This window comes from Mobula hypostoma, chromosome 22 (assembly GCF_963921235.1).
Source record: "Mobula hypostoma chromosome 22, sMobHyp1.1, whole genome shotgun sequence".
NCBI classification, from domain to species: Eukaryota; Metazoa; Chordata; class Chondrichthyes; order Myliobatiformes; family Myliobatidae; genus Mobula; species Mobula hypostoma.
In genome coordinates this window covers 59,486,035-59,506,641 of record NC_086118.1, presented here as the reverse complement: position 1 = coordinate 59,506,641, position 20,607 = coordinate 59,486,035, and the positions used below count along the sequence as shown (strand labels likewise).

Below are 20,607 nucleotides of genomic sequence, written 5' to 3'. Positions count from 1 at the left end.
TCAAGGGTATATATGGAGTAAGGGAGTGAATCAAGGGTATATATGGAGTAAGGGAGTGGATACAGCATATATATGGGATAAGGGTATGGATACATGGTTAAAATGGGGGGTGTAGATACAGGGTGTATATGGGAAAAGGGTGTGGGTATAGTGTGTATATGGGGAGAAGTGGGGATACAGAGTGTATAGGGGTAAGGGCGTGGATACCAGGTGTATATGGGGAGGGGTGTAGATACAGAGCATATATGGAGAGGAGTGTGGATACAGAGTGTATATGGGGGTAGAGTGTGGATATAGGGTGTATATGGGGAGGGGTATGGATACAGAGTGTATATGGGGAGGGGTGTGGATACAGGATGGATATGGGGGTAGGATGTGGATACACAGTACCTGTGGGGGAACAGTGTGAATACAGGGTGTATATGGGGTAAGAGTGTGGATATAGGGTATATAAAGGGGAGAGGTTTAGATATCAGGTGAGTACAGAGGGGAGAGGTTGAGGATACAGGATGAATATGCCCAAAACATGAATACGGGGAGGGGTGGGTTGTGGAGAAAGCTGGTGCTGCTCCTCCCCTCCTCCTGTACCTTGCTGACGGGTAATGGTGGTGGAGAAGAGTTGCTCTGATTTCAGTAGACATGCTCTCACCTGCCTGTAACTATATCCTTGCAGCAAGAGGAAGTAGGGGAATTCGAAGGGAGGGTGTATGGAGTACTGGGTGGAGCTGTCGTCACTGCTCTCAGTCTCCTCCTTCTCGCTGCTCAAACATGACACTCCCTTGCTCTGTTCAGAGTCCAGCAATGCAGTTCGAGGACTACGGGCACTTGGCTTCGCCTCCTTGGCTTTGAGGGACAGATTCAGTTCACTCACACTCCGCCAGAGTGCAAAGCTGCTTTCGATTTCTTCATCCGTCAGTGCCGAGGATGCCCTCGTTCGAGTTATTTGCAGCCTTCGAGCCTGGGCGTTGATCCCTGTGAGAATGGGCAGCAATCAGCAGGGGAATGCTGGGGAAACCGGACTTTGTGAACCATTAACACATCACAGGACTGAAGTCACAGCATCGCACCTCAAACCCACAGCCAAGAATTGGACTGGTTAGGTTCAATTCCATTCACAGTTCATTAAAGAGTACTGCAGCTCCCAGACCAATCCAGGCTCAGAATGCCAAATTCTCCACCATTTCCTTCTTCCATAACCATCCCTCAGTGACACCACACTGATCCCTTGCCATTCCTTATACCAGAAACTTTTTACCTGCTGTCACTGTGTCTTTCTCCTTTGCCGCAAATTCTTCCACATCCACTTTCCGGCGGATTTCAAATCTCCGGACAAACCCTTCCTTTGGTTTCCAGAGCGATTGCAAAATGAGAGGCTTCTCACAGTTGCTTACAACCCTAAAGCATTCCGTCTTCCATTGGTGGTCCTCATCCAACCGCCCAATCACGTCACAGAGCACATAGTCCCCGGCAGAGCTCTTTTCCAGAGAGTATCTGAATAATAACAAGCACATTCCATTTTATCATTCACCACACTCCTAGGACAGTGACACCGCAGGTTAGACACAACGTAAAGGCAGCACCTTAGTGTCGCAGTTAGCATAACGCTTTAAAGTCCCAGCAACCAGGGTTCAAAACCCGCCACTGTACAAACTGTATGGAGTTTGTACATTCTCCCTGTGACCATGTGGATTTCTTCCAGGTGCTCTGTAATTGGTCACATGGGTATAATCTGGTGGGACAGATTTATTGTACCAGAATGGTCTGTTACCATGCTGTATCTCTGTTGGTCACAAAGGTGTAATTGGACAGTGCAGCCTCACTGTGCCAGAAGGCCCTGTCACCATGCTGAATCGCTATTGGTCACAAAGGTGTAACTGGCCAGGGCAGGTTCATTGGCCTGTTACTGTGCTGCATCACTATTGGTCACAAGGGTGTAATTGGTCACGGCAGGGTAGGCTCGTTGGGCCAGAAGCCCCTGTTACCACGCTGTGTTTCTAAAGCGCTCTATGCTGTCCCAGTATTATAGGGTGGAATGGTTGCAAAGTGGTTGGCGTAATGCTTGACAGTCCTAGCTGTAAGGTCGGGGTTGAATTCCCACCATTAATTCTCCCCATAAACGTGAGGTTCCTCCAGGTGCTCTGGTTTCCTCCCACATTATTAAGATATACGCATCAGGGTTAGTAAGTTGTGGGCGTGCTATGTTGGTGCTAGAAGCATGGCAACACTTGTGGGCTGCCCCCAGTACATCTTTGGACTGTGTGGCTCATTGATGCAAAACGACACATTTCACTGTATATTTTTATGTACATGTGACAAATAAAGCTAATCTTTAATCTTTTATCTTCACTCCCATGGTAAGCTCAGTGCAGATTACATACTGAATAAATCTCCCTCTACCTGGTCTCATCATACACTCTCAGAGTAGAGATAAAATAAATCTCCCTCTACATTGGTCCCATCATACACTTCCAGAGTAGGGAAAGACCCATCAAGCAAAGTACTAAGCCAGTGGGATTCACTGAACACCTCTGGTTGGAGATTGAAGCTGCTAGAGAATGTGGAGGTGAGAGAAACAGAGTAAACAAGAGGAGGGTATTTCCAACCACACTTGCTGGTGGGCAAGAGGAAGAGAATTTAATTCTTGGAAGATAGCATGTGTTTTATAAAATTGGAGGGTGTGCAGAGCAGCACAGCTGGGAGGAGTGGAGCTGAGGTTTGTAGGGGTGTGGCTGCAGGTCCAACCGAAAGGGCAAATACAGTACAGTGACTTCCAAGTTTAACACGGGCACTGGTAGGAGTGCCATTCTGGCATCTGGCAACCAGGGTGATCCTCCCCCAGTAGATTCTCCAGAGGGGATCATCCCACTTTACACTGGGGACCTTAGCTAAGACTGGTAAACAGATACAGAATATACGTAGAACAGTACAGGCTCTTCAGCCCATATTGTTCTTCTACTAACCTACTCTAAGATCAATCTAATTCTCCCCCCCCCCCCACATAGCCTTGGGAAAAAGTCACTGGCTATCCACTCAATCGATGCCTCTTTTCATCTTATACACCTCTGTCCAGTCACCTCTCATCCTCCTTCGCTCTAAAGAAAAAAGCCCTAGCTCGCTCAACCATCCCACATTCCATATGTCCCATGTAACAGGTTTCAGAATTAGAATCAGATTTAATATCACAGGCATATGTCACAAAGTTTGCTTTTTTTGACAGCAGCACATTGCAATACATGACAATAAAAAAAACTATACATTATAATATGTATAAAATAAATTAGTGCAAAAAGAGAACAAATCAGAAAAAGTAGTGAGGTAGTGTTCATGGGTTCATTGTCCATTCAGGAATCTGATGGCAGAGGGGAAGAAGCTGTTCTTGAAACATTGGGTGTGTGTCTTCAGACTCCTGTACCTCCTCCCTGATGGTAGCAATGAGAAGAGGGCATGTCCTGGGTGATGGGGGCAATGAGAAGAGGGCATGTCCTGGGTGATGGCAATGAGAAGAGGGCATGTCCTGGGTGATGGGGGCAATGAGAAGAGGGCATGTCCTGGGTGATGGGGGCAATGAGAAGAGGGCATGTCCTGGGTGATGGGGGCAATGAGAAGAGGGCATGTCCTGGGTGATGGGGGCAATGAGAAGAGGGCGTGTCCTGGGTGATGGGGGTCCTTAATGATAGATGCGGCCTTTTTGAGGCATCACCTTTTGAAAGTGTCCTCAATGCTGGGGAGGCTAGTGCCCATGATGGAACAGGCTGAGTTTACAACTTTATGCAGCTTTTTCCAGTGCTGTGCAATGTCCCCTCCACACCAGATGGTGATACAACCAGTTAGGATGCTCTCTATGGTACTTCTGTAGAAATTTGCCAGAGTCTTTAGTGACATATCAAGTTGCTTCAAACTCCGAATGAAATATAGCCACTGTCATGCCTTCTTTATTATTGTATCAACATGTTGGACCCAGGATAGATCTTCAGAGATATTGACACCCAGCAACTTGAAACTGCTCACCCTTTCCATTGCTGATCCTTTGATGAGGATTGGTGTGTTTTCCCTCAACTTCCCTTTCTTGAAGTCCTCAGTCAATTCCTTGGTCTTACTGACACTGAGTGTAAAGTTGTTGTTGCAACATCTCTCAACCAGCTGATCTATCTCGCTCTCGTACACTTCCTCGTCACCATCTGAAGTTCTGCCAACAATAGTTATGCCATTGGCAAATTTACAAAAGGCATTTCAGCTGTGCCTAGCCACATAGTTATGACTGTAGAGAGAATAAAGCAGTGGGCTAAGAGCACATCCTTGAAGTGGTTGTCGTTGAGCAGGAGATCTGCACAGATGCTGGTCTCCTGGTGAGGAAGTCAAGGATCTAGTTGCAGAGAGGTACAGAGGTCCAGGTTTTGAAACTTCTTGATTAGATCTGAGTGTATGATGGTGTTGAGCTGTAGTCAATAAACAGCAACTTGACATAGCTATTACTATTGTTTAGGTCAGTGGTCCCCAGCCACCGGGCTGCAAAGCATGTGCTACCAGGCCGTGAGGAAATTATATGATTTGGCGATATGAAACGATATGAGTCAGCTGCACCTTTTCTCATTCCCTTTGCGGTGCAAAGAAAGGTTGGGGACCCCTGGTCTAGGTGATCGAAGGCCAAATAGAGAACCAGTGAGATTGCATCTGCTGTAGACTTATTATGGCAATAGGCAAATTGCAGCAAGTCCAGGACTTGCTTAGGCAGGAGCTGATTCTGCTAACCTCTCAAACCACTTCATCACAGTAGATGTGAGAGCCACTGGGCGATAGTCATTGAAACAGCTCACCCTGCACTTCTTGGGCACTGGTATGATCATCGCCCCTTTGAAGCAGGTGAGAACCTCCCACTGCAGCAGTGAAAGATCGCCAAGATTGTAGATGTCCTTGAACACTCCCACCAGTTCGTTGGCACAGTTTTTCAGAACCCTACTAGGTACACCAATAGGGTCTGATGCCTTGAGTTCAACCTCTTGAAAGATGTTCTGGCATTGGCCTCTGAAACAGAGATCACAGGATCACCAGATGCTGAGAAGAATCAGACAGGTGTAGTTTTATTCTCCTTTTCAAAGTGTGCATTGAAAGTGTTGAGCTCATCTGGGTGTGAAGCATGACTGCATTCATTATATCAGGTGTTGCTTTGTAAGAAGTAATGGCCTGCAAACACTGCCAGAGCTGACGTGCATCTGATTCCCTCTTTCACCTCAAATCAGAATTGTTTTCTTGTTCTTAAAATAGCCTTCCGCAGGTTGTACCTAGGCTTGTATAGCTCTGGAAAATCGGTCTGTCAGTCGACAGATCGAGTCCTCAGCAGATCATGAATCTCCTGCTCCATCCATGGCTACATCTGGTACGTTTTGAAAGGCACACACTCATCCACACAGGTGTTGATGAAGTTGGTGACAACTGTCGTGTATTTATTTAGATGTGAAGATGAATCCCTGAATATTGTCCAGTCCATTGACTCAAAGCAGTCCTGTAACCACTCCCCCGCCTCCAATGACCAGAGCCAAGTCTGCAAATGCACATCCGCTGGGGAATTTAAAAGCCCAATTGTCTGTGAATACCTGTGAGTCCGCTGGGGAAGATAAAGGCTTGATTGTCTGTGAATCACTGCGTCCACTGGCAAAGTTAAAGGTCCAATTGTCTGTGAATATCTGCGAGTCTGCTGGGGAAAGAAAGGCCTAATTGTCTGTGAATCACTGCATCCACTGGCAAGGTTAAAGGTCCAATTGTCTGTGAATATCTGTGAGTCCGCTGGGGAAGATAAAGGCTTGATTGTCTGTGAATCACTGCATCCACTGGGTAAGTTAAAGGTCCAATTGTCTGTGAGTATCTGCGAGTCTGCTGGGGAAGTTAAAGACCCAATTGTTTATGAATCTATGAGTCCACTTGGTAAGTTAAAGGCCCAGTGTCTGTGAATATCTGCAAGTCCGCTGGGTAAATTAAAGGCTCAATTATCTGTAAATCACTGCATCCGCTGGGGAAGTTAAAGACCCAATTGTTTGTGAATCTGTGAGTCGGCTGGAAGAAGGCAGCCTATCCTGGGGTTAGGGGACTGTGTTTGTGGGTGGGTGGGTGGGATGGACGGAGGAAAGGGGCTTGTTTTGGTGTTGTCGTTAGTTGGTATGTTCTGTTTTGTTGTGTTTTGTGTTGTTCTGCTGAATATTGTGAGCATACATACTATGTTGGTGCCAGAATGTATGGCAACACTTGCAGGCTGTTGCCAAGTCACCCTTAGGTTGTGTTGGTTGTTGATGCAAACAAAGTATTTTACTGTATATTTTGACATACATGGTCAGGAACAACATTCATAATCTACAAAGAAAAGCTCCCTCTGCACTCTCCCATCCATCAGTGTGCCTTTGCTGAATCCACTACTGCCTCACTGTAATATTACGTGGCCCCTCTGCGTGTGAGTTTAGCGGTTTACTGCCAGGTCTAGCCTCCATCATATACTAATAAGCCAGGAATGTGAGGCTGGCCAAAGCCATTCCCCATGGGAACCCAACCAGAACTGCCTGCGTCTCAGCTTTCTCAAGTTCTTTACTGCATACTTTTCAATAATACTCAGCTCAGGAATCAACTTCCTTAAATCCAGTCAGGAATGCTCCACAGCAGTGGATAAAGAACGCTGTAGGCCCTTCAGCACAGAGAGACATGAATACTGAATGGTCTAAAACATAGGAACAGAATTATGCCATTCAGCCCATCGAGTCTGCTCCACCATTCCCAGATCCCATTCAACCCCATATCCCATATCACAATATCCCTTGATGCCCTGACCAATCAGGAATCTATCTTCCACTTTGAATATACCCATGGCTTGGCCTCCACCACAGTCTATGGCAGAGCATTCCATAGATTCACCACTCTTTGACTAAAAAATTTCTTCCTTACTTCTGCTCTAAAAGGTTGCCCCTCAATTTTGAGGCTGTACCCTCCAGTTCTGGATACCTCCACCAGAGGAAACATCTTCTCCACATCAACCTTTTCTAGCCTTTTCAACATTCAGTAGGTTGCAATGAGATCCCCACACATTGTTCTAAATTCCAGTGAGTACAGGCCCAAAGCTGCCAAACACTCCTCATATGTTAACTCTTTCATTCCCAGAATCATCCTCATGAAACTCCTCTGGATTCTCTCCAATGACAATACATCCTTTCTGAGGTAAGGGGCCCAAAACTGTTGACAGTTGCGACCTGACGAGTATCTTACAAAGCTTCAGAATTATCTCTTTGATTTTATATTCTATTCCCCCTGAAATAAGTCTTAACATTGTATTTGCCTTCTTTACCAGACTCAATCTGTGAACAATTCCACCATCTAATTCATTGACAAGCAATGTGAAAAGTAGATCCCAAGCTGGCCTGAGGAACACCACTAGTCACCAGCAGCCAACCAAAAAAGGCCCCCTTGCTGCCTCCCGCCTGTCAGCCATTCCTCTATCCAGGCCAGTATCTCCCCTGTAACACCATAGGATTTTATCTTGTTAAGCAGCCCCATGTGAAGCACCTTATCAAATGCCTTCTGAAAATCTAAGTAAATGACATCCACTACCTCCTCTTTGTTCACCCTGCTTGTTATTTCCTGGAAGAAGTCAAACAGATTTGACAGGCAAGATTTCCCTTCACAGAAACCATGCTGACTTCAACTTATTTTATCATTAGTCTCCAAGTACCTCGAAACTTCATCCTTAATAATGGACTCCAACACTTTCCCAACCACTGAGGTTAGGCTAACTGGTCTATAATTTTTCTCTCTTTTGTCTTCCTCCCTTCTTAGAGTGGAGTGACATTTGCAACTTCCCATTCCTCCAGGACCATGCCAGAATCAAGTGATTCTTGAAAGATTATGACCAATGCATCCATTATCTCTTCCACAACCTCTCTCTGGACTCTGGGATGTAGTCCATCTGGTCCAGGTGACTTATCCACCTTAACTCATTTTAGTTTGCCTTGTACTTTTTTCTTTGTAATAGCAATGGCACACATTCCTGCTCTCTGACTCACAGACCTCTGGCACACTGCTAGTGTCTTCCACAGTGAAGACTGATGCAAAGTACCTATTAAGTTCATCTGCCATTTCTTTTTCTCCCATTGTTACCTCATCAGCATTATTTTCCAGTGGTCCAATATCAATGCTCACCTCCCTTTTATTCTTTATATAACTGAAAAAAATTTTGGTATCCTGCTTTATATTATTGGCTAGTCTGCCCTCATATTTCATCTTTTCCCTTCTCATAGCTTTTTTAGTTGCTTCCTTTTGGATTTTAAAAGCTTCCCAATCATCCAACTTCCCACTCACTTTAGCTACCTTATATGCCCTTTCCTTGGCTTTTATGCAGTCCTTAACTTCTCTTGTCAGCCACGGTTGCCTCGCCCTGCCTTTTGAGAACAACCTCTGTGGGACATATCTATCCTGCGCCTTGTGATCTATTCCCAGAATCTTCAGCCACCTCTGCTCTGCTGTCATCCCTGCCGGTATCCCTTCCCAATCTACCTGGGCCAGCTCCTCTCTCATGCTTCTGTAATTCCCTTTACTCCACTGCGATACAGATGCATGTAACTTATGCTTCTCCCTCTCAAATTGCAGTATGAATTCAATCATTTTATGATCACTGCCTCCTAAGGGTTCCTTTACGTTAATCTGACTAATAAAGTCTGTCAACACACATCAAAGTTGCTGGTGAACGCAGCAGGCCAGGCAGCATCTCTAGGAAGAAGTACAGTCGACGTTTCGGGCCGAGACCCTTCGTCAATAAAATCTGTGTTATGACACAACATCCAATCTAAGATAGCCTTTTCCCGAGTAGGCTCGAGCACAAGCTGCTCTAAAATGCCATTTTGTAGGCATTCAACAAATTCCCTCTCTTGTGATCTGACACCAACCTGATTTTCCTAATCCCTTTGCATATTGAAGTGCCCCATTACAATTATGTCATTACCCTTATTACATGCCCTTTCCAGCTCCCTTTACAATCTCAAACCCACATCTTGGCTACTATTTGGAGGCCTATATATGATTCCCATGATTTTTTTTTTACCTTTACAGTTTCTTAACTCCACCAACAATAATTTGACATTCTCTAACCCCATGTCACCTCTTTCTAGAGATGTAATTCTATCTCTTACCAATTGAGGTAGGGCGATGTGTGGTAACCCAGCCTATCTTTTCAACAATGCTCAATCCTGCTGGGATCACAGATCTGAGGAAATGCCTTCTGTCACTTCCTGCTTTGTTGGAGGTTTGTCTGTGTGTGTGAGTGGGTAGGTGGGTGAGAAAGGAGCTTGTTTTGCTGTTGTTGTTACTTGTGTTGTTCTGCTGAACATTGTGGGCATGCAATATTGTCACTGAAATGTGTGGTAAAACTTGCAGCCTGCCCTCAGCACATCCTTGGGTTGCATTGGTTATTAATGTCAATGGCACTTTTCACTGTGTGTTTCAATGTACATGTGATAGATAAATCTGAATCTGAATCGGAATCAGAATCGGTATCCGAATCTGAATCAATATCCAAATCTGAATCAGAATCTGAGTCTGGTTGGCATCTACTTGGTGACCCCTCAGTAAAACGAGCTGAATATTCAGCACTGCGAGGCAGCAAATTTCAGAGTGAAGTGTATCTTAGGCTGTACCATAAGCAGGAGATGCAGTAGCAACAGTTCTGCACGTTCGCCTTTCCAGTGCAACGGCGAATTGGAGCAATCTCTGGGCAGAATACAAAAGATCCCACATAACCATCCTGTCTGCCCTTATTTCACGACATTGTGAGAGTTGCTTCAGGCACACTGACTGCTGTGTTTCCTATATCATAAAAACAACACTGTAGAGTTATTATTCACTGGGAGGTGTTTCAGAACATCTCTGGGCTTTTCTCTTTAGAGCACAGGAGAATGAGAGGTGACTTGATAAAGGTGTACAAGACAATAAGAGGCAAACAAAGAGTGAAGTCAGATCTTTTTCCCAGGGCCGAAATGGCTAACACGAGGGAGCATAATTTTAAAGTGATTGGAGAAAAACATAGGGGAATATCAGAGACAAGTTTTTTTTACACAGAGAGTGGTGGTAGTAGAGAGAGATACATCAGGGACATTTAAGAAACTCATAGGTAGGCACACAGAAGATAGAAAAATGGAGGGCTATGTACGGGGGGAGAGTAAAATTGATCAGAGAGTAGTTGTAGCACACAAAATGTTGGAAAACATTGTGGCCAAAGGGCCTGTACTGTGCTGTAGTATTCTGTGTTTTACATTCTATGTTTTAGGTCAGTGACCAGAACTGTACAATACTCCAAATTAGACCTCACCAATCTCTTATCCAATATTAACGTAACATCCCAACTTCTGTACTCAGTGCTCTGATTTACGAAGGCAAGTGTGCCAAAAAGCCCTTTGTGACGGGATCCATCTGTGATGCTACTTCCAAGAAATTATGAATCTGTATTGCTATATTAGAACAACAATATTGTAGGGGTATTTATTCACTGTGTCGCCTCAGCTGGAAGGACTGTTTAGGATCCTGAATGGTAGTGAGGGAAGAGGCGTAGGGGCAGGTGTAACTCTTGTTCCGCTTGCAAGGATAAATGACAGGAGGGAAATCAGTGGGGAGGGACAAATGGGCAAGGGAGTTGTGTAAGGAGCAATCCCTGTGGAAAGCAGAAAGTGGGGGTGAGGGAAAGATGTGCGTGGTGGTGGGATCCCATTGTAGATGGTGGAAGTTCCAGAGAATTATGTGCCGGACCCCACTAGGGTCTGAAGTCTGTGTCCGGTGCTCCTGGTGTATTTTGGCAGACCACTTAGCCAAGCACCTACTCCCCATCCGCCAGAAGAAGCAGGATCTCCCAGTGGCCACCCATTTGAATTCCACTTGCCATTCCCATTCCAATATGTCAATCCATGACCTCCTTTATTGTTGCGATGAGGCCACACTCAGGTTGGAGGAACAATACCTTATATTCCATCTTCGGTAACCTTCAACCTGATGGCATGAACATCAATTTCTCAAACTTCTGGTAATGCCCCCCCCTCGCCAACCTCCTTCACCATTCCCCAACCCCTTTTCCTCTCACCTTACCTCCTTGCCTGCCCATCATCTCCCTCTGGTGCTCCTCCCCCTTTTTCTTTCTTCTATGGCCTTCTGTCCTCTATCACACACCCCTTCTCCAGCCCTGTATCTCTTCCACCAATCAACTTCCCAGCTCTTTACTTCATCCCTCCTCCTCCCAGTTTCACCTATCACTTTATGTTTCTCTCTCCCCTCCCCCTTTTAAATCTACTCCTCATCTCTTTTTCTCCAGTCCTGCCGAAGGGTCTCAACCCAAAACGTCGACTGTACTTTTTTTCATAGATGTTGCCTGGCTTGCTGAGTTTCTCCAGCAATTTGTGTGTGTTGCTTGTTTATCTCTAGTTACTCTGCTACCCAACCAAAGTAATGCTCAGCACTCTGTCCCTGCCAAGTAACGCACACACCAACCTCTCGAGTGCCTCCTTGACAAGCTCCTGAGCACTGGAGCATGGTGTTGCCAGCACACTCTTGTAGTTGGCACCTGTGCAGATCTTATCCCCAAAGATCTTCAGCACACCAGGAGCTGTGACTTGGGTGGAGAGCTCAGTGGGGTCATCCGTGGCCAAGACGCCACGCTGCTCATCGCCTGCCTTCTCATCCTTCAGGGAGCGGCCCCTGAACACCGTGGCCAGGCTCCTGTTGTGTCTCCTGATCCTGCTGCGGGCTGGCTGCCTCACTCCAAAACTTTCACTGGATCTGACCGTGGCATCTGATGAACTCGACCTGGGAATAAAGGAGGAATCCGTTACCACAGTCACGCTAGGGCATTCGGTTTGCACAGCACAGGGAGATCCAACAGTCTGTGTCCATTCACAGATAACCCACGCTGGTGTGGCAGCACACCAGAGCACAGAGCAGTCTTTGTGACCTCTGTTCCACAGTGCAGCCACCATCCAGCTGAAAAGCGCCTGTGTGCTGCTGCCCAGGTTTGTCAGACCCTGCAACCTTACTGCTGCCACTGTTACAGTGACGTGCCAGGGATGGCCACTCCCTTCAGTTTCTCTCCTCCGGCCCTGCTTGCTGCTGGAGCTGTCACTCACCACATGCTGAGCTGAGAGCCTGACTGTTGTATAAACAACTGTGCCACAGACGCGGACATTGGCACCCTAATCACTGCTTCACTGAATTGTCACGTCAGGGAGGGAGAGGCGATAAGAGGGAAAGGGAGGGGGAGAGGGGGTAAGAGGAAGAGGGTTAGGGATAGAAGGAGAGGGATAGAGAATGGGGGGAAGGGAGAAGTGTTTCTACACAGACACACTCTCTTACATGCGTACACTCACACAGACACAGTTTCAGACACACTCACACACAAACACATCCACACTCGTCAACCATTACATACAGTAATGTACTGTGCCATCAATGTGCAGTCCAAGTTGTATTTCCTGTTCCAGCCAACACAACCAAGCAGCACTCTGAATTCAAAACCTCCCAGAACACAGAGTACCCGAGAAAATCTCAGTCCACTGCAAACCCACTATCCTGGGAAGTCAGACTCCTACCTCATACTTCAATGAAGTCAGGACATTACAGTCAAAGCACTCCCCACCCCCAGTTCAGTACTATTTGTTTAAAATTAACTATTGCTCACATCCTTAATGAAATATTGCCGGCAGGGCCACTTCATATTGCACCACTTTGTTACATCAGCCAAGTCCCATGAGTTATTGTTCTGCGATACAGAATCTCCTGAAATCTGTGTCAACTCCGCTTGGTCAAACCAAGGACATTAGGCATCCCAGCTCTGTTCCAATATGTAATGGAGTGCTGAGACAAAGATGGTCTCACTGATCCCTGGTAACTCGGTATAAGAAGGCACCCTCCTGCACTCTCCCCACAGCCTACAACTTCTTTCATTTAGGGTGTTACCGTTTTCCCTCTGAACGTGACAATTAAATCTGCTCCCACTGCTACTCCTGGCAGTACATTCCAGACTCCGGCCATTCACCGTGCAAAAAGAATCAGGAGGAAATAAAGGGGGAGGTATGAGCTGGGAGGGGGAAGAGGGAGGCTGAGAGAGGGCAAGAGGGTGAGAGGTGCAGGAAGAAGGACAGGGAGGGCAAAAGGGGCTGGGAGAGAGAGTATGAGGGGCAGGAACTGGGAGCAAGATGATGAGTTTGACATTAAGAGGAATGTGAGAAAAAGAAAGAAGTAAATCTGGTAGGGGAAGAAGAATATTTGAATTCAGTCCATGTATGCTCAGAAACTGCTGGAGATTTTCACCATGCTGCCTGAGAGTTACCGACTCCATCAATAGCACCCCTTGATCATAACCATCTCCCCCAACCATACAAGACCAATCAATCTCGACTGATGATCTGAATCCAAATGAAGAGTCTCTGCGTATTTCCCTCCCCAGATGCTGTCTAAGCTATTGAGTTCTTCCAGCCTCACATGTACAGGGCTCCCTCCTCCATAAGACTCCTACCCTTGTTAAACTCAGCTCAGAGCAATAAGGAAGGGAGGAGGGAGGGAGGGGGAGAGGGAGAGGGGGAGGGGAGAGAGAGGAAAAAAGAGTTTCAGAGGAAAAGAGACAGGATGGGGCCAAAATAAAGAGAGGGCAAAGAAAAGATGGCAGAGGAAAGCAAGGAAGTGAAACTTTTAACAAGGAATGGAGAGAGGGAATAAGATAAACTGAGCATTCAATGGCATTTCAGGTCACTACTTCCTTTGTTGATACACCACAGTCTCTGTGAAAACAATACCTGGGCTGTCCGCAGTCTGAGTTGAACAGCAAGCAACTGAGTAAACCTTCAGAGCACAAGATTGATGCTTACCATGCTGCCAGCTGTAATTTGGTTTTGTGAGCGACCAGTTCAAACATGGTCCTGCTGCCATGCACCTGCCACCGTGCTGTATGTGAATGCAAAAGGACAGCCTACAAGGTGTGTGCCACGGGACAGAGCGAGAGTGGCTGGCTGATCTCTGCCGGCCAGGTTTCAGGCACAGCCCTAGTTTGCTGTAACACTTTGAATGACGCAGTGCAACAATCCACAGCACACCCTTTGAACCTGAACTTGTTATGCAACAAGTTAAACCATAAGTAATAAAGAAGGCGGAAGGGGAGGGAGAATTTAACTCCCAGAGGCCAGAATTCCAGGAATTCTGACCACATCCCACAGATCAACTACCTGTTCACCCCTCACCCTGTGTTCCCAGATCCTGACCTGTTCTACCCTCACTCAGTGTTCCCTGACCCGTTCACCCTTCACCCAGTGTCCCCTGACCCGTTCACCCTTCACCCAGTGTACCCTGACCCGTTCTACACTCACCCAGTGTACCCTGACCCGTTCTACACTCACCCAGTGTCCCCTGACCCGTTCACCCCTCACCCAGTGTCCCCTGACCCATTCACCCCTCACCCAGTGTCCCCTGACCTGTTCACCCCTCACCCTGTGTTCCTTATCCTGACCCGTTCACCCCTCACCCTGTGTTCCTTATCCTGACCCGTTCACCCCTCACCCAGCGTCCCCTGACCCATTCACCCCTCACCCAGTGTCCCCTGACCCATTCACCCCTCACCCTGTGTTCCTTATCCTCACCCGTTCACCCCTCACCGTGTTCCTTATCCTCACCCGTTCACCCCTCACCCTGTGTTCCTTATCCTCACCCGTTCACCCCTCACCCTGTGTTCCTTATCCTGACCCATTCATCCCTCACCCTGTGTTCCTTATCCTCACCCATTCACCCCTCACCCTGTGTTCCTTATCCTCACCCGTTCACCCCTCACCCTGTGTTCCTTATCCTCACCCATTCACCCTTCACCCTGTGTTCCTTATCCTCACCCGTTCACCCCTCACCCTGTGTTCCTTATCCTGACCCATTCATCCCTCACCCTGTGTTCCTTATCCTCACCCATTCACCCCTCACCCTGTGTTCCTTATCCTGACCCGTTCACCCCTCACCCTGTGTTCCTTATCCTGACCCGTTCACCCCTCACCCTGTGTTTCTGATCCTGACCCGTTCACCCCTCACCCTGTGTTCCTTATCCTGACCCATTCATCCCTCACCCTGTGTTTCTGATCCTGACCCGTTCACCCTTCACTGTGTTCCTTATCCTGACCCGTTCACCCCTCACCCTGTGTTTCTGATCCTGACCCGTTCATCCCTCACCCTGTGTTTCTGATCCTGACCCATTCACCCTTCACTGTGTTCCCAGACCCTAACCTGTTCACTCCTGTAGGGGGGAAGAAGGCATCCTATAAGAGAGGAAAAGGCAGATTCTCCTGGTAGCAACTCAGTTCAATTCAGTTTTCCAATCTGATTCTGACATGTCTGTCTATGGTCTGCTCTACTGCCACAGCGAGGCCACTTTTGGGTTGGAGCATCAATACCTCACATTCCATCTGGGTCGCCTCCAAACTGACGGCATGAACTTCAATTTCTCCAAGTTCAGGCAATTTCTTCCCTCCTCCCCTTCTCTCTTTTTCTATTCTGCCTCCCATTTCACCTCTTCTCTTCTCTGTCTCTCTCTCCCCTTCTCTTTCCTCCATGGTCCACTGCTTTACCTCTTCCATCTGTCTCCTCCCAGACTTTTATCAGTTTTCCCCTCAGCCCCTGGTGCTCTTGGGAAAACAACCCAAGTTTGTCCAAACTTTCCTTTATAGCTCATGCCCTCTAATCCAGCCAGCATCCTGGTGAACTTCTCTGCACCCTCTGCACAGTCTCCATATTATTCCTGTGTGTAGTGCATACTATACTCCACTTGAGGTCTGACTAACATTTTGTACAGCTGCAGCATGACTTCCTTACTCTTACGACCCTACTGATGAAGAACATCATGCCATCCATGCTCAAGCAGGAAACCCTCTAGTTCCTGCAGCATTTTGTGTGTGTATCGTGCCATCCTCCTTCATTACCACTTGCATAACCATTTTCAGTAAACTTATGGACCTGGTCACCACGATCCCTCTGTACCTCAAGTCAACACAATAACTGTATACTTTCTCCTTTCATCTCAAAGTGCAACTCCTCATACCTCACATAGGTCAAACACCATCTGCTACTTCTCTGACCATATCTGTAACTGATCTATATTTTGCTGTACTCTTTAATAGTCCTTTACACCGTACATATCTCAGCTAATATACTGTCATCTGCAAACTTGTTAATTCACTCATCTACATCTTCATCCAAGTTATTGACACATATCATAAACACAAACTGAACCTTGTGGAGCACTCCTGTCACAGACCTCCAGCTGTAACAACAGCTTTCCACCCCTACAATCTATCTTCTATGGGCAAGGCAGTTCCAAATCCAGACTTACAGTTCACCCTGGATCTTTATCTTCTGAATCAACCTACCAAAACCCCTACGACAGTCCACGTAGATAGCGTCCACTGCCTTACCCTCATCAAGCTCTTTTGTTACCTCCTCAAAAGACTCGATCATGTTTGTAAGACAAAGCCATCCTAAGTGGCATAAGCAGCCCATGCCTTTTCAAATGCGTACAAGTCATATCCCTCGGTATCGTCTCCCTACCTTCGATGTGAGGCTCTCTGATTTATAATCGCCTGGATTATTTCAATTTTTTGAACAAAAGCACAACACTTGCTACTCTCCAGTCCTCCACATCCTTGCTGTTGCTAGTAAGGACATGAAGATTCTTGTCATAGAACCAACGATCTCCTCACTTGCTGCTTGCAATATTCTGGGATATATGCCATCAGGCCCTGTGGATATATCTTAATGCTTTTTAGAGCACTACATCCTCCTTAATCTCAAAATGTTCCACCACATTAGCAATGCTGTATTACTTGACTATTCTCCTAGAGTACTGTCACAAAGTACTCAATTAGTATCTCAGCCTCTTGCTCAGACTCCAAGTACAAAATTCTTCCTTTATCCTTGAGTGGATCTGCCCGCTCCTCTTTTTTCTTAAAGTAACTATAAAATGCCTTGGGTTTTTTTGTTGATCCTGCTTTTTTTGACCTTCCTAGTCTGCCTGAGCACTTTCCGGCTGTCTTTATATTCCACAATGGCTCAGCCTGAGTTCAGCTCTGATCATTATATATGCTTTCTTTTCCTTCCTGACTAAATTTAGGATCTCTCGGGTCATCCAAGTTCCCTTACCTTACCATTCTTGTCCTCCGTACTGGAATATGCCGATCCTAAAGTCTGATCGGCTAGTCTTTAAGCATCTCCCACGTCAGACAGACTTGTCCAACAACATCTGCCCCCAATCAACACCCCTTAGCTCCCTATTACCCTGTCATAATTTGTTCTCCCCCAATTTAAAGAACAGAAAAGATTAAATTTTTTCATTACATGTACATTGAAACATACAGTGAAATTCATTGTTTGTGTCAAATCAAATCAGTAAGCATTCTGCTGGGCAGCCTGCTAATATTGCCATGCTTCTGGTGCCAACATAGCATGACCACAATTCACGAACCCTAACCATACAGCAGTGGAAATCAATCCCCAATATTACAGCTGGCACTGTAAAGCATTGCACTAACCACTAAGCTACCATCACCCTGCAATATGAATGGCCTACTCCTGCACCTATTTTCCTATTTTCTAATATCTGATTTTATCCTTACTCAGTCATAACTATCTTAAAGCAAAATGAGCTGTGGTCACAATTCTCAAAGTGTTCTCCCACTATCACCATTAGGACGATCACCTAGCCTGGCATATTACCCAAAACCAGAACCAGTTTATTTTCTTTTCCAGATGGACTCTTCACAATCTGTTTTACAAACCCCTTCTGGGTGCACTAAAGAAATCCTTCCCCATCTAAGCATCTTGTATTAATGAAGTTCCAATCAAGACTGAGGACATTAAAGTCCTCCACTATAACAATCCTGTTGCTTTTATAGTTCTCCATAACCTGTGTACATATCTGCTCCTCCACCTCTCGTGGACAATAGTACAATCACATCGGAGTAATTGTACAGTTCTTACTTTGGAGTTCCACCCAAACTGTCTCTAAGGATGAGCTGCCCAGTGTGTCCTTTCTCAGTACTGCTGTGACAATCTCCCTTATCAGCAGTGCCAACCCTTCACCTCTTTTACACCCCTCTTTATCACGTCTAAAACAACAAAATGCAGGAACATACACAAAGTACTGTAAGAACTTAGCAGGACAGGTAACACCTATGGAGAGGAATAAATAGTCGCCATTTTGGGCTGAAACCCTTCATCAGGACTGGAAAGGAAGGGGGCTGAAGCCAGAAACCAAAAAAAAATCATTGAACTGCCAGTTCTGTCCCCCACAAAGGCCTTGTCAAAGTCCTAGTCGACAACATCCACCACCCTATCCTCATCAATCTTCCTACTTACTTCTTCAAAAAAGTAATCAAATTGATGAGACATAATTTCCCCAAGTATAAAGCTAACAGTAATCCTCATCAGTTCCTGCTTTTCCAAAATCTGGTAGATCCTGTGCATCAGAATCTGTTGCAGTATTGAATTGAATTGACTTTATTTCTTACATCCTTCACACACGAGGAGTAAAAATCTTTACGTTATGTCTCCATTTCAATGTGCAATATGCAATCATAGTAATTTATAATAAATAGAACAGTCAATGTCATACAGAGTACACTCAGATCAGCGTGAGTTCATCAGTCTGATGGCCTGGTGGAAGAAGCTGTCCTGGAGCCTGTTGGTCCTGGCTTTTATGCTGTGGTACCACTTCCCAGATGGCAGCAGCTGGAATATATTATGGTTGGGGTGACTCAGGTCCCCAATGATCCTACACACCTGTCTTTGTAAATGTCCTGAATCATGGGAAGTTCACAACTACAGGTGCACTGGGCTGTCCATACCACTCTCTGCAGAGCCCTGTGATTAAGGGAGGTACAGCTCCCATACCAAGCAGAGATGCAGCCAATCAGGATGTTCTCAGTTGTGCCCCTGTAGAAAGTTCTTAGGATTTGGGAGCCCATACCAAACTTCCTCAACTGTCTGAGGTGAAAGAGGCGCTGTTGTGCCTTTTTCACCACATAGCTGGTGTGTATAGACCACGTGAGGTCCTCGGTGATGTGGATGCCGAGGAACTTAAAGCTGTTTACCCTCTCAACCCCAGATCCATTGATGTCAATAGGGGTTAGCCTGTCTCTATTCCTCCTGTAATCCACAACCAGCTTTGTTTTCGCACCACTAATGATTACTGAAACTCACCAGCCTGCAGTTCCCTGCCTTGTCCTAGCAGCCCTTTCTAAATAAAACCCCTTCATTTGCCATCTTTCAATCTTCCAGTACCTCACCCATAGCTAAACATGAAGACCTACCAAGGCCCCTGCAGTTTCCCAGACGTTCTTGGATACACTTGGTCAGGACAATGGGACTTACCCACCTTCATAAAAATTAACTTTATTTGTTATCTTCACATCAAAACATACAATTAAGTGTGTTGTTTGTGTCAATGACCACAGTCTGAGGATGTGCTGGGGGTAGCCTGTAAGTGTCACCATACTTCTGGCACCAACATAGCATGCCCACAACATACTAACCTGCACAGCTTTGAAACGGGAGAAAACCCCAGGCGGTCATGGTGGGAATGTTCAAACTTCTTACAGACAGCAGCAGGAGGACACTTTAAGATCACCAGCACCTCTTCTTTCATAATGTGCTTATTCATTTCCCCTAATCCCCTAGTTTCCATGTCCTTCTCCATAGTAAATACAGGTGAGAAATACTCATTTAAGAATCGGCTCACTTCTGTAGGTCTTCTCTTCCCTTTCTCTCTCCACCTTCCTCTTTACCCTCTCACCATCTTATCCCTCCCTTCTATTATTAGGATTAGAAAGGCCAAAAAGAGCCACAAAATGCCCTTGGTGAGCAGGGTCAAGGAGAATCACAAGGCATCTGATTGAGGTATACAAGGAGATAAGAGGCATTGATTGAGTGGACAGCCAGAAACTTTTTCCCCCAGGGCCGAAATGGCTAAGAGAGGGGGCATAATTTTAAGATGATTGAGCAAGACATAAGGGTGGGGAATATCAGAAGAAGGTTCTTAAGAGAGTGGGGTATATGGAATGTGCTGTCAGGGATGGTGGTAGAGGCAGATACATTAGGAACATTTAAGATAGGCATCTGGATGATAGAAAAATGGGGGGGGGGGGGACCAGGTTAGATTGACTTTAGAGTAGGTTAAAAATAGGGCACATCATGGGCCAAAGGGCCACACCTTGTATTTAATGGAGATCCACCATAAAACAGCTAACAGGAGGAGAAGGCTCCTAGAAGATCATCACGTTCAAAGATACCACGTTCCGTCAAAAGAACCAAGAAAATGCTCCATCCCAGCATCCACCTGAGATCTCTCCGTCACAAAACCCAATCTTCAGACAATGTCCGTAATGATCACGCAAGGGTTGAGGGGAGCAAGCATCAACCATCTCCAACGAGAGTGCATTGAACCTCATATTCCTGACGAGCAGACATGTACCCCTCTCCTGTGTGCCCACACACACCATCCCTGATCCTCACGCCAGCAAACAAACCACTTTCTCTCACATATCATACTTACAGAGACATTGTCCTCACACAAGCATCTACATC

The 20,607-nt window shown here is 46.2% G+C and overlaps 1 protein-coding gene across 2 annotated transcripts in view; it reads right to left on the bottom strand.

Annotated features, from left to right (window-relative positions):
- The window catches only part of LOC134336452 (ras-associating and dilute domain-containing protein-like), a 154,286-nt gene that overhangs the window by 121,468 nt on the left and 12,211 nt on the right, over positions 1-20,607 (bottom strand). Inside the window, exons 1-4 of one of the 2 annotated variants that reach the window (XM_063030699.1) lie at positions 13,869-14,080; positions 11,500-11,814; positions 1,256-1,491; positions 650-972 (exon numbers count right to left, since the gene is read on the bottom strand). In XM_063030699.1, coding sequence (XP_062886769.1) covers positions 650-972; positions 1,256-1,491; positions 11,500-11,814; positions 13,869-13,915 — 921 coding nt within the window. In that variant the 5' untranslated portion in view covers positions 13,916-14,080. Of the gene's footprint in view, positions 1-649; positions 973-1,255; positions 1,492-11,499; positions 11,815-13,868; positions 14,081-20,607 lie in introns of those variants that run through there. The other variant, XM_063030698.1, reaches the window with a different exon arrangement.